This window comes from Lupinus angustifolius, chromosome LG18, assembly GCF_001865875.1.
Source record: "Lupinus angustifolius cultivar Tanjil chromosome LG18, LupAngTanjil_v1.0, whole genome shotgun sequence".
NCBI lineage: Eukaryota > Viridiplantae > Streptophyta > Magnoliopsida > Fabales > Fabaceae > Lupinus > Lupinus angustifolius.
This window is the reverse complement of record NC_032026.1, coordinates 1,311,095-1,337,329: the sequence shown is the minus strand read 5'-3', so window position 1 is coordinate 1,337,329 and position 26,235 is coordinate 1,311,095. Positions and strand designations below refer to the sequence as shown.

The 26,235-nt window shown below is 27.5% G+C and overlaps 2 protein-coding genes across 2 annotated transcripts; one reads left to right on the top strand and one right to left on the bottom strand.

The window, feature by feature from the left end:
- Positions 5,115 to 15,089, top strand: LOC109333385 (3-oxoacyl-[acyl-carrier-protein] synthase I, chloroplastic-like). Its single transcript, XM_019568858.1, has 9 exons — positions 5,115 to 5,126; positions 11,469 to 11,652; positions 12,403 to 12,761; positions 13,040 to 13,471; positions 13,610 to 13,783; positions 13,913 to 14,026; positions 14,325 to 14,426; positions 14,530 to 14,596; positions 14,806 to 15,089. The coding sequence occupies exons 2-9, from the start codon at positions 11,487 to 11,489 to the stop codon at positions 14,871 to 14,873; spliced, it is 1,482 nt and encodes a 493-aa protein (XP_019424403.1). The 5' UTR covers positions 5,115 to 5,126; positions 11,469 to 11,486; the 3' UTR covers positions 14,874 to 15,089.
- Positions 19,250 to 21,441, bottom strand: LOC109333386 (probable E3 ubiquitin-protein ligase RHA4A). Its single transcript, XM_019568859.1, has 3 exons — positions 21,120 to 21,441; positions 20,732 to 20,820; positions 19,250 to 20,100 (listed from the first exon to the last, which is right to left on the bottom strand). Exons 1-3 carry the CDS (start codon positions 21,378 to 21,380, stop codon positions 19,785 to 19,787), a joined length of 666 nt encoding a protein of 221 aa, XP_019424404.1. The 5' UTR covers positions 21,381 to 21,441; the 3' UTR covers positions 19,250 to 19,784.

The following is a 26,235-nucleotide window of genomic DNA, read 5'->3' as shown; positions in this document are numbered from 1 at the left end:
ATATTAATGTATATATATTGTACTATAAAGTTTTTACATGATTAGCACATTATTATTATGTAATGTTTTTACTTAAAATTAATTGATAACTAACATATGAATAATGAATGATACAACTCTTCCAAAGTTAATAAATAAATTATTTTTACATTTTTATAAATTTTCACTGTGATATTCCGTTTGTTATCCACTAACATTCTAAATATTTATATATTTTTAGTATATTATTTATCATTTATTTAGATTTTTTAAAAACTAATGTTAATTGAAAATGAATAATGAATAATATTGTGATAGTGTAATTTTTTTTATATTGTCAGTATAATTTTTTAAGTAAAAAAAGTAGTATAAAGGATAAATAATAGAACATCAATTTCAAAAAGTCATCACGGTATATATACTATTCTTGATACTCCACTTATAGAAGAAATAATTCCATTATTAAAAATTAAAAAGTCACAATTAATGAATTAGACTACCTAAGATATATAAAATTGAAATTAAAGGAAAAAGAATGTAAATATTGAAGTCTATGTAGGGATTCATGAACAAAGTTGTCAATGCTCGAATGAGTTTACACTAAGAATGGAAGATGTGGCAAAATTATTTATAATCTACAATTTAGTTAGATCCAATAAAATTAAATTTATCCAAATTTAAGAAAATTAAATTTATTCATTAGAGTTAATGGATTTAAATTGATAATTTCAATAATGTATGAATTTGAATATATTCATTATATATCATGAATATATCCATTTGGATAGATATATGTGAATATATCTATTTGGATTGATATCAATTCATCCACAAAAAACAAATATTCACAAATTGTGTTATTTATTTTCAATTTTATTCAATATCTCGACTCTCACTTTTTTTTTGTAGTATTTCTCACTCTAACTTTACTTTTTTTTATTAAATTGACATCAATTGAAGAACATGTGGATGTGATTAAAATTAAAAGTTTATTTTTAAATGCCTAACATATAAAATTTGTTAAAAACTTTATACACATATTCTTAAACATTAGAATATTACAAAAATGACTTTTTTTGAAGTTTGAAAGTATATGTTTTAAAGTGTTTCTTAGAAAAAAATAAAAAATGCTTAAAAAACAAATTTTGAAAGTGATTTTAGAAAATATTGTTTAAAAGAATGATTTTTAATTCCAATTAAAAAAAATAGATTGAATATAAATTTATCGGATCCATTAAAATAGATTCATAGATGGATTGAAATTCATCCATTATGTTTGAAATGAACGATTTAAATAATTTAAAATATGTTTAAATGGAGTAGTTGTCGATTTTCTATGTATCCATTAGGATACAAATTCAAATCTATCCTAATTTATTTATTTGCCACCCATAAAGAGTTGCATTTTTTTTTACTTTTATGGTATTTTCTTTATTACCCCAGTTGGACATATATTCCAACCTTTTTATATAGATATACAATTTTTCCATATTATAAATGTGCTACATGATATTTTATTTAGGGAAATTATATTCATTCTTAATTTCAGAGAGTTCTTATTTAAAATTAAACTCCTACTATACCTTTTTTTGTCTAACATGGCAATAAGTTAAATATAAAACTCCTATTACAATGTATAATATTTATTGTAATAAAAATACGAAATTTTGTTTAGCCAAAATATAAATAAAAAACAAGATATTCAACTCAATTGAAACGTCAAAGTAAATATGCATCCTCTACTTGAATTAAAAATAAGTAAAAAAATAAGTAGTAGTTGGTGATAGATAATAAAATATCAATCTCAAAGTAAATAACAAGTATTACTATCATGTGAAGATATAACTTTACTATTGAAAAATAAAAAGTATAAGGAGAGAAAACAAAAAACCTGGGGTCTACTATTTTTTTTCTTCCTTTTATTCCCTTTATTTGGATGCAACTAGATTGTGGAAACTTTTCCTCCCTTTTTTATTTCCTTTATTTAGATACAACTAGATTGTGGAAACTTTTTCTGATTCACTTCTTCTATTTTATCCCAACCAAACATAGCTTAATTAAGTGTTTCTATCCTTTTTAAATTTTAAATTCAAATTATTTAGTTTATAAGAAATCTATGTATAGTGACAATATAAAAATTTGTTACCATATAAGAAATCTTTAACCAACATAAATCTATATTAAACTCCGAATGAAATTACATATAAGACTTAAATAATCAATAAGACATTGATTTAGTAATGTAAGGTTTCGTTAGATTTCAAAATGATTAAAATGTTAAGAGTTCAATTCTTGAGAGCGACACTTGTTGGGAGTGTCAGCCATAAACTTCAAAAAAGATTAATTTCTTACCTAAAATGTGAGGAAATACCCTTAATAATATAAAAAAATATAACACACTTCCTTCTCAAAAATTTGTAATTTTCCTTCTCTTCCCGAGTTGTATACTATACTACACGTCAATTTCATTCTTCTAAAGATGGTAATAAGGGGAAACTCTAATATATAAAGAAATATATTTTTATATACATGTAAAGAAAATCATGACAATATCTAAAATGCATACATTTTTAAATATTTTATTTGGTTTATATTTTATCCCATGTTTGTAAATTTTAAACTTCTATCGAATGCTATTTTTGGTATGGAGAGTTCTGCTGCCTATAATAATCCTACATAATCGAGCATCATTAATTACCTTCAATTAAGAAAGGATACATATAATTTAAATAAGAAATGTAAATTTTGTTGTGATGAATTACAATGTCCTTTTTATGCAGTTAAATATCGTCCTACAACTAATAAAGAGTTAGTATATTTAGGGATGATAACAAACACATTTAAGTATGAGTGCTTACAAAAATATGTTAATGGATATCACAATAATAATTTAAAGATAATGAAAAGTAGCATCATGATATTTGTTTTAGGGTTACTTATATATTTATAAATTTATTTTTTAATTAACTATTTAGGTATATATATTATATATTTTTATTATTTTAGATTATGTATAATATATTTTATTGTTATTTCATAACCAATTTTATTATTTATATATAATTCTAAATTTATGTCAATGTAATAATTATATATTTTGATTATTGTAACATATAAATGTATAATTAAATTTCAGAATTTATTGGGCAGCCATATCACAAATAGGTACTCATTTTGGCAACTTACTCATGCCAATTCAGCTCTATTGCCCATCCCTAAGTACTACTACACCTATAAAAAGGAAAGAGGAATATTATTCAAATTTTTTAAACTTACTTCTCATCCTAGCCATCAATTCTAGGGAAATCCAATAGTTTGAATTAGTGAGTATATTTAAATCATTAGATGTCCATAAAATTGATGGCTAAGATTCAGATTAAATAATTATATATTTAGATATATTTCCTTCTTAAAATTTTATGGTTCATTCCCTTCCAAATCATATATTTTGGATACTCTAAGTGTGGATAAAGAAGTCTCACGTTATGCAAAAGTGAATGAGTTAAAGAACATATAAGTTAATGGACCATAGACGTAATGTCTTAAGGTTTTTAGGTCAAGATGTAGTGTCAAGCCTACTTCCATGCTTCTTTCACTTAGCTCATGGAAGAATACTATAGTTCATGAATGAAGATCTCCCAACAATCGTATCAAAGTTGATGGTTCAATGGCTCAACTGAGTATTAAAGCAATAAGTGATCAATAGATCCATGTAGGATCCTTACGTTGAAAGTCATCCCGATTAGAGGTCAAAGCAATATGTTCTATTGATGAAAGGACAAGTCGATAAACAATGCAAGTAGATAGAAAACATAACTCTAGTGTATGTGGTACTTGATGAAAGTAACTTACACTTGATGGGAAGATGTTGGGCATTTCAAGTGTGAAGGAGAAGTCTCACAGTAGAAGTGAATGAGTGGAAGATCTTATGAGGGGATGGACCCATAAACCTAATGTTTTAAGATTTTGAGTCAATATATAATGTCAAGCTCACTTCTATGCTTCTTTCACTTAATCTATTATAATCCATAAAAATCTCCCAACATATAATATACTATACTTGTCAATTCCATTATTCTTTATGATTTATATAAAGGGTTTCATAGTTTCATTTATCATATTATATTAATAATTCTTAACTTTTAAATAAAAGTTATATAAATAAATAATGAATAATTTATTGATAGTATAAAAATTATATTAACAATATACATTCATTTAGTAGAATTAAGGTTTTATTGTTATACAATTTTTTTCCTTTTATAGTAAAGACTTTTCATAAAATGAAACATCTTAGGTTAAATAAAATTGTAAGAAAATCATCTTGGTTTCATGATAAGAGTTGAAGACATATATTGAAAGTAGTGGATCTAAATGAACATTTTTATATATTTTAAATATATTTCTTCAAACCATATTGCTTCTAACTATTATATTTTACAAGAAAATTGAAGAATGTTTATCTTTCTTGCCATTGATTCAATTACTAAAAAATGGGGTTAATGTTGTTTTCAATTCAAACTCCCTAATTTGTTTAAGGAAATGCACATTTGCCTCAAATATGTTTTCCTCTAATATGATTAATTCTATTTTTAATATGTTAAAGGAAAGAACTTAATGAAAATTAGAGTACAACTTATAAAAATATTATAAATATGTTTAATACCACAAGTCAATACATGATAACATATTAAAACAAATAATATTTTTTATAATTAATTATTTTAATATTTCATTATTATTTATAACATTAGAGTTAATGAGTTAATGTACACACAAAAAATATAACATCAGAGTTAAGATTACAATAATGTCATCCAAATTTTAACCTTACATTTTGTACAATAAAAGGTAATAGTAACATTTACTTTCAGTAAACTAAACTAATAAATTTAATCACACTAATCATTCATAAAAAAAATATTTTATAAAATTCCACATGCATTTTTTAAACTCACACTACTTCTTGCTATTTATCTTTTACAAGAAATACATTTATTTATATTCTTATTGTTAAAATTTATATGAGACTACCAACATCACAATGTCATTACTTTGTCAACCAAAACCAGCTGTAAATCTTTCTTCCACAGTTAACATTATTGTTGTTTTCAAAGTCTCTAATATGTGTAAGGAAATACATATTTGTCAAAAATAATTTTTTCCTCTAATGTCATTAATTCTATTTGCAAAATACATACTCAGTTTACGAAAAATATGATTAAAATGTATTATAAATAAGTATACAATTTATAAGAATAAGGTTAGATAAAAATTAATATAAGTTGATCAAGACCAAACCTTATATTTGAACTTGACAATATTTTAATTATGTTTTAGTTGATGTGATATTTAAGCTATAATCTTGGTCTAGGATGAAATTAAATGGTATTTAAGTTGATTAGCATGAACCCTAAAAGTCAAATTGTTGATGATGAGCTACTATGTGTGGTGCTTAGGTGAATGTTGCAAGTAATTGAAGTTGACGACTATATTCAGAATTATGATAATGTAGCGTTTAATTACATGATTTTTCTTACTTTTATTTTTTTAGAAATGGAAATCATAGTTGAAGCAAATGTGATTTTGAATTTTAAATCATAAGGTTTATGACATTATTGATGATAAACACAGATTTGTGGTGCTTTGATGAATTATTCACATACTTGAACATTTGATGTTTCAATACCAAGATTATTCTTGCTTTTAAATTTTTAAATAGAAGACGTGTTAAATAGTATCAAATTTTATTTTTGGTTACTATAGTATCCAATTTTAATTATTGAAATGAGAAATATATTTTTTGGTAATATCAAATGTATCTACTCATCTTATGGGTTAGAAGATACTTTTGGTAGTACCAAAAAATTGCATTTGAACCTTTTCGGATAAGGAACTAATCTATTTTGTGGTTTGTGACTATCTATCACAACAAATGTCGCTCATAGGAATCAAATTCTTGACCTTTTGGTCCTTCTGGGAATTTAGTGGTGCCTTATATTACTAGACCAACGTCTTGTTAGTGATGAAACATATTTTTTTGGTACTATCAAGGGTATCCACTCACCTTTTTGGGTAAGAAACTAATCTTTTTCGAGATTCGTGGCTGCTCCTTCCAATAAGTATCACTCACAAGAGTCGAACCTCTCGACCTTGGGAATCCAGTGGGGCCTTACACCACTATATCAACACCTTGTTGGTGTAATGAAACATATTTAAATAAGAGTGTGAAATACATATGACACATGTCAAGCCTAGGAAAAAGAAAGAAAAAAATGTGAGTAATTACATTCAATTTTAGTGAAATTACACAAACTACTCATCCATTTTTTATATCTACATAAACCTCCTAACTTATATAGATACATTACATTGACTACCCATGCAAGAGAGATAAATGAAATTTTTTAAATAAAAAATGGTGTTAAATGTAATTAAGTTAAACAAAATATAGTATATTGTATAGACAAATCCAAATATTATATAAACTAATATCTCATCATTATTTTTAGGTCATTATAGTATAGTATAAAAATGGTTTAAACAATATCCTTAATAATATGATTGTATTTTGTAACGAAACAAAAATAATGAATAGATATTGACTCTTATAATATTTAAATTTTCTACAAAATATATCATATCTTATTTAACTTAATTACACTCATCATCATTTTTGTTTAAAAGATCTCACTTATTTTTTATACAGAGATAATTAATAAAATGTATGTATATAAATATAGATGATTTATGTATATATAAAAAAATGGACAATTTGTATACTTTCACAAAAATCGTGAGTAAAATTTACTCAAAAAGTATTAGAAAATGTTTCTCACTTAAAATGTGATTGGGTACAAAGCATTAATCTAATAGTTTAAGATAGAAATATGGTTGAATAGCCATGTTGCCGCTCCACATTAAGAAAAAGAATGAATCATTTTTAGTTAGGTTATGTTTTATTCTTCTTTCTATTAGTGATTAGTTTTTAGAGTAAACACCCGTGAGTTTTTATAAATTATGCAAATCACTCTTGTTTTATATCTATACAAAAATCACCCACAATTTTTTATTATATATATTATACTCACTATATGAGATATAAGTTTAATATTTTAAGCACAAAAAGTGTGATAAATATAATTAAGTTAAACAAAATATAACATATTGTGAAAACATTCCAAATAGTATAAGAGTAAATGTCTATTCATTATTTTTTATTAGTTACAAATACATTAATAATTCTAAGGAAATATTGTTTAAGTCACTCTTATACTATTTAATAATGAACCAAAAATAATAAACATACATTGACTTTTATATTATTTGGACTTGTGTCCACAATATACCATATTTTGTGTAACTTAATTATACATATCATTCTTTTTTTATTTAAAAGATTACACTTATCGTTCGCTGGTAATCAATATAATGTATGTGTATAAATTAAAGATAAATTATGTAAGGTTAAAATAAAGGAGAAATAATTTATATAATTTTACTAAAACTTTATTGTGAGTGTAATTTACTCTAATTTTTAATGGTTTTTTTCGTGGGTATAGGTGAGTTAGTTGTTTGATCCATGTACAATTTGACCTCCAAAATTTATTTAAACAAATCAAGTGTTGACAAGGTGATGGAATGCCCAATAGCACAAAAAAGCAAAAAAAAAAAAAAAAAATACATAAATCTGTTTTAATAAGAATAAATTTTAAGCTTCCATTCTTTCATTCTTTTTGTGTTGAGTGTAGTGTTTATGAGTCAAGATAAGAAGTTTTTCCAAGTTTTTTTCCTCTTAGTATAAAAAAAAAGAGTAACATGTTTGTGTCTTATTTGATGAACATGTTTCTTGAGTCTTTTGTAAAGAACTAAAAATATATAAAAAATAAAATAAAATACAGTCTAAAAAACTAAAAGAATTCTGATAAAAAAAACTAATAAATATGGAATGTAAACAACTAATTTTAAAAAAAAGATAAATAATGTATGCACTAATTGTGTAAGATTTTTATACAATGTTACTATATCATGCATATTTTATATTTTTTAATTATTGACTCTTCAGAAAAAAGTAATACAAATGAGTTATGGATAATACAATTACATATATAAATTTTTATACTCATATATTACATTATTTAAATGAGTTAGAAGGTTGGAGGAATGTTTTACCTCTCCCATTTGGGGTTACTTTGTAAATTCATACTATACTTAACCCTCTATTTAAAAATAGCAAGAAAAAAACACAAACACTTTCAGGAAAGAACTATCTAATCTTCAATATTCTGATGAAATATATTGTATCAATGTAAATAATAGTGTATGTGAACATGATAGATTATATTATTGGGTCAGTTTTAGTCCAAGTTATTAGTTTGTAGTAGTAAAAAAGATTAGTAGGTTAGTTAATTTAGATGTTAAGGTAGTTAGTTTTTTCTTCCTTTTATAAAATGATTTCATTGTATCCATTCAATTTTAAGATCATGAGGAGAAATATTATTCAATTCAACAAAGCTATGATTCCATTCTTTCTTCTTCTTTTTCAAGCTTTAAATTTTTCTTATCTTTCTCATTTATGAATGACTCATCTTTCTTGTTTATCAAAAAATTTGTTAATGTCTCCTACCATTTTAACATGGTATCGAAGCTATAATTATTCATTTTGATGGCTTCCGCTTACGCCTTTTCTCTTCCTCACTTTGTTGTTGCAATCATTCCTTGGTGGCAGTACCAGACCGTTTTACTCTAGCAACTGGTGTAGTAGATGATGGAGGTTTTGTCCATTCTTTCCAAGAAATATTGATTCTCTTATCCTCCAAAATCATACATTCACAGTGGAAGATATTCAGTCAAATTACCTTTATCTAACTACAACATGCTTTCATTATTCTCTGTTCATCCATGGCGAAGGAATCATCTTCAGCCAAGAATTATCATTATCGTTCATCTTCAATACATTTATTTAAAGATTGAACATAGCATCAAAACAATCAAATCAATTGGGTACTATATGGTAGTTGTTATGACAATTGAGTTTCTTCAATCGTCATACTCAGATTCTAAATTTTTGTGTGGAGAAAACGTAATGGTGAAATGATTTTGATTGCTGCATTTACATAAAGACAAAAGAATAACATTGTTAAGTGTTTTGTGAGAATCCACAACTACAAGGGCATTTTTTCTTATATTTCCCTCTCACACACAAAGCATCATTATAATGTGTTTTTACATCGATGAAGCTGCACATGAGTATTGAGATTCCAATCCATTTTTCTTTCATTCATCATTAATGATTGGTTTGTTTCTGTCAACGGTGGTTAAACTAAGATATAGCTTCTGCCATGAATGGTTAAGCATTGGATGATTAGTTTCTATCCATGGTGGTTAAGCAAAGATATAGCTTCTATCATGAATGGTTAAGCGTTCGATGATATAGTTTCTGCCATGAGTGGTTAAGCGTGGTTTGTGTTCCAAACCAATTCCAAGCTAGGAGTTTAAAATAATTTTCACTCTTCAGGCTTTAAGTTTTTCTTATCTTTCTCATTCATGAATGACTCATCTTTTTTGTTCATAAAAAGATTTGTCAATACCTACCATTTTAACAAGTTCCTACTACACAAGGATATGTATAATCTCCTATTGTCGGGTATTAAAAATAATTTTTCTTATTTTGTTTATTTATTCTTAAATAATAAGGGTAAAATTAATATTTTAAATAATAATCACATCGTTAATGATAAATTTTGAGTATAATATCTATGTACTGTTAGTGTAAAGATTTATATGTCATTAATATATCATTCATTTGTATTACTTTTGTTAAAGAGACAATAATTATTTAATATAAATATTGGATAATACAATAACAATATATAAAACTGATGTACTATTTATTCATACATTTTTCTCTCTTTAAAATTAATAATATGATATTTAAAGTATATATATAGCCATGGATTGTAGCCACAATGTAATATTTATGTACTGACAATATAAAAGTTTATACATAGTCTATGCATTATTCACGATTCATTTGTAATACTTTTATTTAAGATTCAATGATGATTGAAAATAAATGATGAATGATACAATGATAATATAAAAAAAATTTATACTGTCAGTGTATACATTTTTCTCAAAGTCATATAGTGAGTCTTATCGTGAGGAGTTGATATATTCGGAAGCACAAAGGGTTTGGTAAGCGCCAAACCTAGAACAATAAATACAAGCTTGTAAGCACAAACCTGATAGTTAAACTCTAGAATCCACTAGAAAGAGAAAACTCTCAAAATTTATTAATGAAAATAATATGTTGTTCACGATTACATCCAAAACCGTTTAAATACTAAAGATAATTACTGAAAATATTAAAATATTGTTCCTTTCCCATGAGTGAATTCGTCTTTGATACGCGCAACCAACCTTCCTACATCATGACTGTATTAGTACACATTATTAAATTTTAATGCTTGACAAGGTGGAGTTGTTTGTGTAGTTTCTAGCAAATTAAATGCATGTACTTTTCCCACAAGGAGCATCATCTAAAAATTAGTAATTTATAGTGTAAATATTCTATTTAGGAAAATAAATAAGTTGATCAAAATATCAAATTTTTGAGTGAGTACCTTCTAAAAAAAAATAAACATTAATAGTCATTTCATTGGTCCAATTCCAACACCATTGTAGATTAGTGGTACCAAAGAATTCACATAAAACTAGAGCCGCACTAGTAGTTAGGATACAAATTTATGGACAACAACCATCAACCACCAACAAGAACATAGGAATTGAAATAAAACATTTAAGGTGGAAAAAACACCATATAATAATGATGAAGGATATTAAGAATAGAAAAAATTTCATTAAAAGAGAAAATGTTACCATCTTTTTAAGTAAATCGAGATAAAACCATTAATCATAATCTCTTTTGGAATAAGAGAATGCATATCTCTATATAAAATATAGAAGAAATATGTAAAAAAAAATACTACAAATATTTTATAGGAAGACTGAAAATCGATATTTTACGGAATCGTGAGATATATGGTAAGAGTAATTTTGAGTTTTATTTATAGGTTGAAGTTCTCCCCTCATTTTTAGTTCACTTCAATGGTAAGAATAATTTTCCAACTAACAACTTCTTACCAATTCCTTCAATAAATCACCTCCAAAATAATAGCTTTCCATTTTTGTATTTCAAAGCCATAATGACTTTATCAACAATTTCTTATGTGACAGAACATTTCTTTATTAAAGAATTCAAGTGAGTTGTTTAGGTAGTTAAACAGTTGAAAGAAAATGAAAGGAAAATTCAAAGCTTTATTATGTTTGTCATTGTTTACATGACGGACTTACCAAACCAAACTCTAAACATAGCTTCATTTTGTATCTTAATATCATTTTTTTTTCTTCCATTTATAACCCAAAGTTTTGTACCTTGCTTTAAATCAAATATCAGATTGTACTTCTTGAGATACAAAGAAAAAGAGGCATAGATTCATAATAGAATGATGGCAAGCATTGTTGTTACATGTTATTCAGGATCTTTGCTTAGAAAAAGGGTCTCAGAAAACAATGGAATATCTTTGGTTAAGCATGATGGACTTAGATTGGATCATAGAATGCACATACCTTCAGCCACAAGTATGTCCACCAGGAACATTTCAGCTTCAGGTATCACCCCTTCCTTCCTCTTTCCTTTTATTGTGTTAAAGGTGTATGCCGACCCGTCGAGTTAGAGACTAATCTTTTTCGAGATAGAGAGATTAACAAAGTGACTATGGCCTTTTCCAAAGAAAAGTTCTATTTTTATGACATTGTTGGAAACAGTCTCGTATGAGGGGTAAGGCTGAGTATATTTATCCTCCCCAAACTCCACTAAGAAAGAGTCTCGTGCACTGTGTCATCCTCTTTATTGTTGGAAACCGTGTCATCGAATCACCGAGACAAAGTTAAGCCTTGTTTGTCTGTCCTTTCTCTTTCCTTTTGATCCTTGTATTTTGGCATAAGTGGAAACAATGATGGTTAGTTTCTTGAATCATTGCATGACCTTATATAAGAAAACACCCTTTAACATGTTATTAGTTCATTATCACCATTCACTAGTTCCATAATCCATACAATAACATTGTCTCAATAATCTCATCCTAGCTATAAAACTAATAGGATTTGCAATTTGAAATTTGGTAATGAACTATAGTGATGTGACATGTTAACTTAGCAACTAGCTCATGTTGTCATTTGCAAACATATGTGTCATGTGATGACATGAAACACCAACCTTAAACCAAGGGAAACAATAATCCAACCAATATTTCTTTCCATTTTCCAACATTTACTTACAATAATGCAATAACTTTCCACCAATGTACATTGTGAACTAATATGCATTTTCATTCATATCATCCTGTATTGTTATTGCAGGCCCAAGATGCAGAACAATCAAGGCCATGGCTTCTCCAACAGTTGCAGCTCCGAAGAGAGAAACAGATCCGAAAAAGAGAGTAGTAATAACAGGCATGGGTCTTGTGTCGGTCTTTGGCAGTGACATTGACACATTTTATAACAAACTTCTTGAGGGAGAAAGTGGGATAAGCCTAATTGATAGGTTTGATGCCTCAAACTTCTCTGTCCGTTTCGGCGGTCAGATTCGTGATTTCTCTTCAGCAGGCTATATTGATGGCAAGAATGATCGGCGCCTCGATGATTGTTGGAGGTATTGCATAGTTGCAGGCAAGAAGGCCCTTGATGATGCCAATCTAGGACATGAAGTCCTTCAAACTGTAAGTCATATATTTCATGAAAATTCAATCATATTTCTTGTGTTTTCTCATTACCCTTAAGTACTGACCCACGCACCAAATTTGTTGTATTGTGTACCGAATCCGAGTTTACCTTAAAAGAAGTCTTGTAATAATAATGTGAAATGTGACAATCACATACTTAATTGTACCTCATTCAGGATAATTGGTTTCAATATCTAGTGCCACCAACTTAAATGAAATTATATGAATGACTTTTATTAAATCTCTATCATATAGATATATTGTTTATCTTGCAGATGGACAGAACTAGAATCGGAGTTCTGGTCGGAACAGGAATGGGAGGTTTAACTGCCTTCAGCTCTGGTGTGGAGGCTCTTATGCAGAAGGGCTATAAGAAAATTACTCCATTTTTCATTCCATACTCAATAACCAACATGGGTTCTGCATTGTTGGCAATAGACACCGGCCTAATGGGTCCGAATTACTCGATTTCGACTGCCTGCGCAACGGCAAATTACTGCTTTTATGCGGCTGCAAATCACATTAGAAGAGGTGAAGCAGATATTATGGTGGTTGGTGGGACTGAGGCTGCAATCATACCTGTTGGTGTTGGAGGCTTCATTGCTTGCAGAGCTTTATCTCAAAGAAACGAAGACCCGAAAAAGGCTTCGAGACCATGGGACAAAGACCGCGATGGTTTCGTCATTGGTGAAGGCTCAGGTGTGCTGGTGAGAACATAAAACTGTTAACTTTTCTTATACACCATATATTTTTAGCAATGTTATGCAATCTAAGGTTTTTTGTTTTAGCAATGAAATTCTAATGCTTTAACAACTTGGTTTTCACTTTTGAATCACTGAGAAAAGATAATGGAGACTTTGGAGAGTGCAACAAAAAGAGGAGCCACTATAGTAGCAGAATATTTGGGTGGTGCAGTAACATGTGATGCTCATCACATGACAGATCCAAGATCTGATGGACTTGGAGTTTCATCTTGCATAATCAAGAGTTTAGAAGATGCTAGAGTTTCCCCTGAAGAGGTAAGAAATGTATACTAGTACTAAGTAACCATTATCAAAATTGACATATATTCTTCTAATATTGCTTCAGATTCTGATTTTCAAGTTAAATTGATGGGTTCTAGATTGACTAATTTCTAAATTGCTTAGGTGAATTATGTGAATGCTCATGCAACATCAACACTAGCTGGTGACTTGGCTGAGGTTAATGCAATCAAAAATGTTTTTAAGAACACAGCAGAGCTGAAAATGAATGCTACTAAGGTAAGAAACTTATTTGTGTAAAATAACAACTTAATCTCAGAATCGATGCTCGTTTTAATCTTACTAGTGTTTTAAATTATGGTTGTGATCGTGATTGTGGTTATAGTTGCAGTGTTTTTTAATTCGACATGGCCCGATATGGCCTAATGCGGTCCGATATGACCCAAATGTAGTCCAATATAGCTGTGCTACGATCCGATGTGGTTGTATCATTGTGACTCGATTTCACATCCTAATATTGTGGTTGCATCATGTGATACCATTGAAGCTTATGATTACATTTGATTGTTTGTTTCAGTCATTGATTGGTCATGGTCTTGGTGCTGCTGGTGGTTTGGAAGCTATAGCAACTATCAAAGCAATAAATACTGGCTGGTTACATCCAACCATTAACCAAGATGTGCTTTCTTCAACCACAAATTCATCCTTTATATTAATTCAATTTTGTTGATTCACATTAAGTTCTTAATAATTATATGTCTAATTTTCTTGCATTTCCACAGAACTTGGAGTCTGATGTTACAATTGACACTGTCCCTAACATTAAGAAGAAGCATGAAGTTAATGTTGGTATGTACTAAGTACTATTCTTGGTGTCAATAGTGGTAAATAATAATAGTGAAAATTCCAATGTTTGCACAGTGTATAAGTTTATACATTGTCACTGTATTATTAATTATTTATATTTAATATATTAATATGTATAAATCTTTACATTGATAATGTATAAATATTACGCTTATGATTCTAATCTATATGTTCTCTACTTCTTCTTGAAGGTATTTCCAACTCATTTGGGTTTGGTGGACACAATTCAGTAGTGGTGTTCTCACCATTCAAGCCCTAAGTAGAATCCATGTTGGAGCTAAGTGATTGTTTTCTTTTTTCTTTTTTTCTTTCAAATTATGTGAACCAGTGATTTTGGTACATTAATTCATATCATATGTACTGAAAAATTAGCTTGTATTGTATTGGAGCATAACTATAGTACATAATTAATTACCTGAATTGAAGGGTGCAATGTAGTGAGTTATGAAATGAATAAAATTTATATCTTGTCTACTAGAATTGCCTTTTAGATCCACAGTACCTCTGAAATTGAATAGAAATATTTCTTACACACGTGTGTGGGACAATTTTCAAGACACTTTTCAGGCTTATATCATAAATATTATTATATGGAGAGATTAACTTATTCTCAATCATAGCTATCAATTCTGGGAAAATCTAATGGTTTGAATCGGTGAGTATATCTAAACCATTAAGTATTCCTGGAATTAATGGCTATGAAGAGGAGTAAGTTTAAAAAATTTATTTTTGGATTAAGTTTAAAAAACTTACCCTTAAAAGAATGATGAAAACATTACTCGAAATTAAAAACATATTAGTTTAAGTGATAATGTGGAAGATTTGTACAAATTTATTGAGTTTAGTTGGTACAACCCCTCTTTAACCATGAATCTGTAAAGATATGGCAACAATAAATTTGTACATAACAATTAAAGACATGTACTAATTAATTTTAGAGAATAAAGTATTCACTCTTATGAGGAGATAGATTATCTCCTCTAACTATTAAAATTATGATATATCCTATTTTTATAGGTTTCTAAAAATATTTTTGTAATAAAAAATTAAATATGACACTTGTCATAATTTTAATGGCCGAAAGATATACTTTATTCTCTTAATTTAAAGTAAGACCATATATTTTTTTAGAAGTTAGAAATGTTAAACCATCTTACTACTAAAGCATATAAATCCTCCTAGGATGAGGACTTTGCAATTTTTTCCATGTCATCAACAACAATCTAATTCAAATTACCCCTTTTGCATTTGGGCTAAAAGGCCCAAACTTTCTCTGTTGTACTCTGCCTTGGGGCTAATATTAGGGTCTACAAGTTTTCTTTCCGGACCTATAATTAGGGATGACAAAAGTACCCGCTTTATGGATACTTGCTAAAATATCCGCATTGATACCCATAAAATAGCTTATGGGTGTATTATTTTATAAGGAACTTAGTGATTAAAATATATGATAAATTTAACATGTACATAAATTTTATAAATCATTTAATAATTATTTTATGTGTATTAATTAATATAAATATATATATTGAAACTTAAAAGTCCGTGGGGTACCCACAAATACCCGATACACGTGTGAGTACCCATAAATAGTGCGAGTATAGATATGGGAAAACGCTATCCATGTCGGTTCCACCTAGTTGCCATCCTTAGGCCTATTAGAGCATTCATTTAGATGAAAGGTATCTTTACTTAAACAATCCTATAAATTCTTCTACATCTTAAAATAGTAACATATACAACAACTTAATTGATTTATAATTAACATATATCATATTCATCTGATATAAGAAGTTTTGTAAGAAGATTTTATAGAAAAAGCATATCATTACTCTTTAAACAATTCAATAATAGTTTTTTAAACAACTCAACTAACAATTTACTCAATTATATGACTTATACCGTTTTTTAAACGAATTCCAGAATCCCCACCACATTTTTATATGCATTTTCTCCATCTTTTCCCTTTTATATATGAGTGTAATTTTTTCCCTACTATGTCGGTGTAAAGATTTATACACAATTAATTCATCATCAATCATTTATTTGTATTATTTTATTTAAAAATCAATGATGATAATGTGTGAATGGTTGATGATGTAGTAGCAATATAAAATTATCTTATATTGTTATGTTGCAATGGAAGTCCCATAGTGAAAAGATAATAGAGAAAAATGACACCAAAAAATTAACGTAGTTTAGCAATTTGCCTACATTCATGCCTGAAGAGCAACGAGAATATATTATGATAAAAAAAATTACAAGTTCACTTAGTGTTTCACTCTTTCCCAAAATCTAAGCACACTCAATATCATTGTCACTCAAGTATCTATCAAACATTCAAATATTCCTCTCAAATTCAGAACAAAAGAATAAGAAGAGAGAGCATGCACTAATCTTAAAGTATTGGTGTGTTTTACAATAGTTTCAAATCCACATATGTGGGTGTTTTTAAGTGTGGCATGGTAAATGGATGAATTTGGATGTTAATGAATGGATGAAAAGTCAATCAACCCATATAAATTCATTTAAACTATATTTTAAATTATCTAATCCATTTATATATAAACTTAATAAATGAATTTTAATTCATCCATAACTCAATTTTCATGGATCTGGATAAGTGAATATTCATTCCAATTGATTTATTTTATTGAAACAAAAATATTATTGATGAAAATAACTATTTTAAAAAAATTCTATCTCAATCGGATATTTTTTTAAATCACATGTTAAAAAAACATTTTTAAAAACACTTTAAAAAATCATTTTAAAAAAAATGTTTTTTTTTTTACTTTTAAAAAAAGTATTTTTTATGATATTCTACATGCATGTGACGTTTAAGATTCTATATATAAAGTTTTTAATAGATACTTATAGAATGTAATATCTACACATTGTTAATGTAAATATTAATACATAATCATCACATCATATACCATTCATTTTGATTATTTTTTTTAAGAGTCAATGATAATTAAATATAAATAATGGATGATGTAGTAACAATGTATAAAACTCATACATGATTAGTATGCATTGCTAGTGATAAAATTTACATATAATCACCATATCATCCACCATTCATTTGAATTACTTTTTTTGAAGAGACAATGATGACTAAATATAAATAGTGGATGATGCACTTACAATGTATTAGTGCATACATTTTTTCTCATACATATGTGTGTTATGTGCTTAAAAATAAACTTTTAATATTAACTACATACACATGTCCTATAATTGATATCAATTTAATAAAATATTAAAAGTGAGAGTGAGAATTATTGATGAATTTACTTAAATATTAAATAAAATTGAAAAGCAAAGAAAGTCATTTTAAAATTTTTGTTTTTGGGTGGATAGGATATACATCCAAATGAATATATTCATGGATATCCATTAGATAGAATGGATGAATTCAAATTTATCCATTACTAAAGTTATTCATTGGATTCTATTTATTTAAATTCAATAGCTTTAATGGATAAATTTAAATGAATTTAATTTTTTTTATTTAGATGAGTTATGAATGGTTGATAATTTTGTCATCATGTTTTACTTTACATGTCTAGATTTAAATTGTAGTTACTACTTTAGTGAGAATTTACCATACAAAATATATTTTGACACAACTCATTAGTATGCACTTCATCATCTTGCTTTATTGGAATGATTTTTATATTTGATGCACTAACTCATTTGCTCTTATGCTTATCGCTTGTTTGGTGGTGACAAATTCTTGAAGATATAGTCTTTAGTGGAAGGAGCTAACTTAGAAGAGCTTTATCTAATATAGAAATGGGTAGAAACCATAGTGACAATAAAATATGTAATTTACTAGTTGAGATCGACTACATAAATTGAAGAACGATATAATATTCTATCATTAATTGTTTTATCATAGATAATATTTACCGATAAAAATTGATTTTTAAATATGTTCTTAATGATTTTGTCTATATTTTTTCTTAATTTACTTTTTCTTCTGAGAATTGAATTAGCCTCTGCATTATATCTTTAATCTATTCACATAAATTTCTTTCTTTTAATCTACTCCCTTCCAATTCTTAATGAATCTCTCTTTCTTTCATTCTAAAATCTAATTTGCTCAATCCCTTTTCAATTTACTTTCAATTCCAAAGTAATTAATAGGTAATCAATTATCATTTGGTTTATCCCATCCCTATGTTTGGAAATTTACATTTACTATTGATTTAATTTTATAGTACTAACTAAGTGGAGTTCACTAGTAGCTCAAACTATCTCATAACGGTTTACCTCTTTTTCTGTTAATTTGATCTTATGAAGATTTTAACTCTTTCATTTGTTAATTTTCAAGGCCATTCGCTTAAGAAAATATTGAATTACAAGGTATATAATTGTCCCATTAGTGATGGAAAATGTGTAGTTACCATTTTTAATATGGGTCATTTTAATTTTATGCAAGTCCATCTTTTTTGTACCTTTAATGTGCATAAGCGAATCAATAATTTCATGACTATAGAAACTATGTTTTATATATCCCACAAAAGTGGCGAAATATTCCAATGTAGAAATAGAAGTGCTAAAGCTATATTATTTTCACAAGAGATTATAAGCTATTAGGCCAATTGCAACAAACATTAGCATTTACAAGTTATAACATCACCTATATTAATATATCTTAAAATGTTTAGTGAACAACTATTCTTCACAATTTGGGAACAATTTTGTTTTTTTTATAATACAAATAACTTTGCATTATAAAAAATTAAGCTGCCTTGAAAAGTCTCCAACTTAATTGTTTAGAGAGCTAAGAGTTTAATATATGAAAAAAAATATGTATGGACTGATAATGTAAGAGTTTTTTACACATTAAGTATATCATCCACTACCCATATGTATAAATGATATTTAACATATGAATAATTGATAATACAATGACATTGTAAAAAACTCTTATACCATCAATGTTCTATCATGAACACTATTTTCTTTACTCTTGATATCTTGAGGGACTATTTGCGAGTTGAGTTTTGAAGAGAAATGAAATGATATAAAGTCATCTCACAAATGTATTTTTTTCATGACTCTGAATCCCACCTCGCAAATCCCACCTCGCAAATGGGCCCTAAGAGTTTACTCCCATGTCCAAAAAAACATAGGGTAACTATATGGCCAAAGTACATCATTCCCTTGAAATATGGGTATTATAATTTGAGGAAACACTTGCTTCATCTTGTAGTTGAGGAGGCAATGATATGATATGTGAAGGAGAGGTTGAAACAACACCACTTTGTTGTGGTGGGTCTAATAAAATAGATGGTGGTGGAGTAAGGAACTTAGTAGTAATAGTGGTGGGGATAATAAAACATCTACATAGTGGACATGTTGTGTTTGATTGAAGCCAATTATGTATGCATTCTATGTGAAACACATGTTTGCAATAAGGAATTTGTAACACCTCTTCTTTCAGCTCAAATTCTCCTAGACAAACACAACATCTGTTTACAAAAAAAATAAATTAAAATTAACAAAGTTTCATTTCAACCATGCATTTTTCTAGGTATAGTATTAGGTTGTTAACTTGCATTGAAATGTAGGGTATTGAAATTTCAATTTGTCTATTAACCTGATTGAATAGAATTGAGCATGGATATGTTAATTAAAATGTGAATAGTATCGCCCTACATTTGAAACATTAACTTTTAGACTTTCAAGTAATTAGATGCATCAATATACTACATCATTTGTTAATACTTCTTTTTTTCCTATAGAAATTTACTAAAATTGTTCTATCAACTTAAATTTATGATAGCCAATAACAAATTTGGAAATTTCATATTAGTGTTTGTGATTGAGTAATCAATGAAATAATTGATTAATCTTTTAGACAAAATATTGAAAACATGCTCCCTTGTTTATTTTGATTTTCCAAAAATTTACAAGAATGCATGACAATGTTTCTATTCTTGATTCCTTACAGAAAGTCGTTGTTCATATATTCTTCACATCTTTTACTTCATTTTCCAATATCACTTACAAAATAATGGTTGTCCTTAAAGATTCAAAAAATTGTGGGAATCGAATATTCTACTAAAATAAAATCAGCAAAAGAAAAACACAAACACTTACACTGAATCCCTTGCTCTCAAATCTTCATCAAATAAAACTCTTGGAAGTTTGTCCAAAACTTGTACCGTGAGATGATCTAAACGATAAGGCTGTATGGTAAATTAACAACAAACAAGTGAACATTAGTTTAGTCAACATAAAAAAAACAACATAAATTAACCTTTTATGTGGACCAAAAGGTTAAGGTTCGATTTCTGCGAGCAACATTTGTTGGAAGAATCAATTACACACCCCAAAAAGAATTATTTTCTTACTCATAGCACGAAAAGATATCATTGGTTATACAAAAAAATAGTTAAACTAAACATCTAAATCGAGTTTTTTCAATCATGGTGAGTTGATATTACATGCAAGAACAAGATAGGATGGGGGGTCAAATCTTACTCACTGAAGAAGGATATGAATATGTAGTTTGAGGATTAGAACTCCTAGTAATTATGTGTAGTGGAGGGTGTATGAGAGAGGAAGCTCTTCTCTTGAGATAGAACAAGTAAAACAAGAGAATTAGAATAATAGTAAAGAGTATAGGAATTGAGAATATGAAAGCTTGATAAAGTTTAAGCTGAATTTCTTGTGGATATAGATGTGAAGGAGATGGATTTGGAGATTGTGAAACACCCATTAGAGCCCCTTGGTAATTATAATTCATAAATTTCTAGCCACTTCATTCATATTATGCAATACAAATACAAATGCTAGGAACATATATAATTGAAGAGAAAATTATCTATACATGAACATTGTAAACGTTTTTTATGTTGTCAGTGCATTATTCGACATTTATTTTTAACCATTTTCTTAAATAGAACTAATACAAAAAAATGGTGGATAATATATTAATTGTGTATAAATCTTTATACGATCAGTACATAGATATTACACTCATAATAAAATCGGCGGAACTCTTGTGTTGAATAAGAATAGACGGAGGGAGTTGAAATTGTTCATGGGACCATATGATAGGTGACAATAGCTTTAGTAAGCATACACTACTTAATGATTATTTAGTGGCATGATGGTGGTTTCTATTCTTAGAGAATCCGATTTCTTTTGTCATTTCTATATTTGAGTATTTGAGTGGAAGAGAGAGACGTCAAAAAAATATTCTGGTGGACTTAGTGAAAAAGGGGGAGATAGATAAGTATCAAATATTTAAATTGTTTTTTTTTTAATATTTATAAGTTTATATACTTTAATATAGTTGGTAGAGAGAACTTTACTATTTGATAGGGTCCTAATCCGGGTCGAATAAAATTATGTTTTTGATGGATAAATATGGTTCAAAAGAACCAAATTCTAGGACTTTAGGTAAAATCTATATTTTGAACCGGCCAAACTAATATAATTGGTTAACTCTCATTTACACTTTTTAACTTTATGAACTAAAAAATCATTTATCAAATTTAGTTTTGGAAAACTAGTTTTGATTTTCACGTAAATCACAAATTTAATTGAATTATTCTATAAGCACTGCATGCTTAAGAAAAATAAAAATGAAGCAATTGAACAACATATAGACCCTGAGGAAAGAAAGGAAATAATTAAATATTAGAGTATATATATATATATTGGAATCAGTGATGCTGACCTGTTTTCCAAATGACATAAAAAACTCAATAAATGTGTAAATTTATCATCTAATTAAAAGTCCACAATTTATAAAAACTAAAATTATTAAATAGTGTTAAACTCTTATCCACTATTTATTTGTGACTTATTTAAAAATTAATAATGTTTAGTACATAAATGATGAATGGTAAACTGCAAATTATTAGTATAAAAGCTAGCATTTCTCTTGTGACTGTGTTTCCCTATTTACTTATATTTTGGTTGTAGAATTATATTAGTAGGTACTCTAATATTTCATACTAAAATAGCAAGATTTACTTTATTATCTATTATATCTTCCATGTTTATTAAAAAAACTATAATAAATTTTCTTATTACTCTACTTGGAATATTTATTTGAATCATTAAAAATATTTGGAAGTAAAAAAATTGTGTAAAATAATATAAGAATTAATCCATTATTTTAATAGAAAATGTAAATAAAAACGCAAAATTTTACACATTAAATATTTATTTTAGTCACTCTTCTTCAACCACATTGGAGGAAGAAAAAAGAAAAACTATTCCTCGTGGAATATTTCAGAATTCTCTTGTATATGCTATGGGTAGGTTTTTATAGTAACTTGTCTACTAGGTATATATAATTAATCAAAACCTGAGACATGTTTAATATAATTGTAGTAGGCACAATATTATTTATAAATTGTTACTTTACTAACATAGACATAGTTGATTAGTTGTAATATCTTTCATTTTATGATGATAGTGTGGCACTATAGTAACATATTCTATCTTTTCTAAATGATGGAACATAACTATGATCCTCCACAAATATATGGACCCAATGCATTATATTTTAAGCCCCACTTGCCCTAAACATTTTCTGATTGCATTTCTGCGTCACTATCATCATGCTAGTGATAAACTTCACATTTGAACTATATGAGTGATGAAGGTTGTTGGACCAACCGGGGAGTTTCATTGTTACATGGGTATGGGAAGAGTCATAAGTGAGACAACACATCTTGAACCAAAATATTGGAATCAGTGATGCTGACCTGTTTTCCAAATGACATAAAAAACTCAATAAATGTGTAAATTTATCATCTAATTAAAAGTCCACAATTTATAAAAACTAAAATTATTAAATAGTGTTAAACTCTTATCCACTATTTATTTGTGACTTATTTAAAAATTAATAATGTTTAGTACATAAATGATGAATGGTAAACTGCAAATTATTAGTATAAAAGCTAGCATTTCTCTTGTGACTGTGTTTCCCTATTTACTTATATTTTGGTTGTAGAATTATATTAGTAGGTACTCTAATATTTCATACTAAAATAGCAAGATTTACTTTATTATCTATTATATCTTCCATGTTTATTAAAAAAACTATAATAAATTTTCTTATTACTCTACTTGGAATATTTATTTGAATCATTAAAAATATTTGGAAGTAAAAAAATTGTGTAAAATAATATAAGAATTAATCCATTATTTTAATAGAAAATGTAAATAAAAACGCAAAATTTTACACATTAAATATTTATTTTAGTCACTCTTCTTCAACCACATTGGAGGAAGAAAAAAGAAAAACTATTCCTCGTGGAATATTTCAGAATTCTCTTGTATATGCTATGGGTAGGTTTTTATAGTAACTTGTCTACTAGGTATATATAATTAATCAAAACCTGAGACATGTTTAATATAATTGTAGTAGGCACAATATTATTTATAAATTGTTACTTTACTAACATAGACATAGTTGATTAGTTGTAATATCTTTCATTTTATGATGATAGTGTGGCACTATAGTAACATATTCTATCTTTTCTAAATGATGGAACATAACTATGATCCTCCACAAATATATGGACCCAATGCATTATATTTTAAGCCCCACTTGCCCTAAACATTTTCTGATTGCATTTCTGCGTCACTATCATCATGCTAGTGATAAACTTCACATTTGAACTATATGAGTGATGAAGGTTGTTGGACCAACCGGGGAGTTTCATTGTTACATGGGTATGGGAAGAGTCATAAGTGAGACAACACATCTTGAACCAAAATCTTAAGGCATTAGTTTCATGGGTCTTTCCTTCTTATAAACTCTTTCACTCCTCCCTACATATCCCATGTGGGACTTCACATTTGAATAAACCCAACAAAGGTTAGCAAAACTTTTTAAGAATTAATTAAGAAATGTTCATGATATTGTAAAAATGAAAACTTAGGCAAGTTGTTGACTTATCAAATTTTATCTATGTAACAAAAGTGACATAGATGAAGGATATAATGAGGAGATATCCTTGATAATACCAACAAAAAAATCTTATAGTGGGATACTTGATTGAAGACTGGAAAAAATAATTTCTAAAAAATGTGGTGTTTTGTATGAGAATCTTACTTATTATCATATGATTGTATTTGTGGAAAAAATGTCTTTAGATTTAAAGTTGTAACCTCTAACATAAACAATAATCTTATTTTTATGTCTAGATCAACCATCCGATAAAAAATACACTTTATTGGGAAAAAATTAAAATAGTTACATTATAACCCACTTAACTTAAAAGGGAATAAACAAAGCTACAATAACTTTTCATTAACTATGAATTCATACTTTCTAACACAGTTGTTCCTTGCTCCTCCAATGGTGATGTTATATCATGATTTTTTTTATGTCAAGCCCACTCACATAAAAAGAAATATTTGTTAATATGGAAAGTTTATTTGGCACTATATTTTTTTACTATAATGCTATATAGTATTTGCCGGTGTAAAAATTTATACACAATCGGTACATCATCTTTTTCCTATATTTCATGTTACATATGTGAAATTTACCACAAAAATAAAGTAAATAAAATCATGATTTAATTGAAATTAAAAAAGTCCAAGTAGTATCTATGAATGGGAATAACAATAAATGTTTTGATCCACAAGCTTTTTCACTCTTACTGTTGGGAATAACAATAAAGTGAAGAAAGAAAAACATAAGAAACTTGTGCTTGTAGTTGCATGGTACATGGGATTAATAATGTTTGACGATGATTTGTTGTTCTAAACTGTATCTTAAATTATGTATCGGACTAATAAAAATATGTCATATTGATTAAAAATTAAATATTAATTATTTTTTTGTTCTTCTTTTAATATTATTAGTACGAAACATAGTTTAAGATAACAAATCGTTGTCAAATAATATGCACTATTGGTGGTGGAATGTGAAGCAATTAAGGTCTTTCACTCAAAGTGGGTTTGGGATCAGATCTCAAACTGCACCATCACATCAGATTCTTACCTCACTCACTGTCTCAGTGGGTACAAACAATGTTGATGCTCTATCATTTTAATTATACACAAGTTGTAATGCTCTTGTGATGCATAGAAGGCTATATAATATGTAGAGAAATTCTTTAGATATGCATTCAAATCAAAAGTTGGAAAAAGTAATATAATACACTTACACCTCACAAAAAGAGTTATTCCTAACTCATCCCACCAAAGCTCATTATGACTCATTTATATTTGGATTCAGTTTGGACCATAGTTATACCTTATTCCAAATCATTCCAAAACAACATTTAAACCAAAGTTGTTTTAAGATGATAATTTTTTTTTATAATACCAATGATATTATTTCACCTTTTGGGTACAGAATTAATCTCTTTTGGAGTGTATGATTGTCTATTTCAACAAGTGTCACTATCAGAAATCGAACTCTTAATCTTTTGATTATCCTAAAGATCTAGCAGAATCTTACATCATAGACCAACACCTTGTTAGTTAATATGATAATTTAATATGAGTTTTGTAATAGTGGAGTTATATATTATAAATATTATATTTATATTTATCATTTATTTTTTGAAATCTAACAGACCAGATGTGTGAAACTTAAAAGTTATTTAAGATTTTTTTTTTTG

Coding starts and splice junctions, on each gene's coding strand:
- LOC109333385 (XM_019568858.1), top strand. CDS start 11,487: ATGATGGCAAGCATTGTTGTTACATGTTATTCAGGATCTTTGCTTAGA. Junction 14,027..14,324: donor TGAAAATGAATGCTACTAAG/GTAAGAAACTTA, acceptor TGTTTGTTTCAG/TCATTGATTGGTCATGGTCT. Junction 14,427..14,529: donor ATCCAACCATTAACCAAGAT/GTGCTTTCTTCA, acceptor GCATTTCCACAG/AACTTGGAGTCTGATGTTAC.
- LOC109333386 (XM_019568859.1), bottom strand. CDS start 21,380: ATGAATTATAATTACCAAGGGGCTCTAATGGGTGTTTCACAATCTCCA. Junction 20,821..21,119: donor CATATTCATATCCTTCTTCA/GTGAGTAAGATT, acceptor TTTACCATACAG/CCTTATCGTTTAGATCATCT. Junction 20,101..20,731: donor TTGAGAGCAAGGGATTCAGT/GTAAGTGTTTGT, acceptor TTTTGTAAACAG/ATGTTGTGTTTGTCTAGGAG.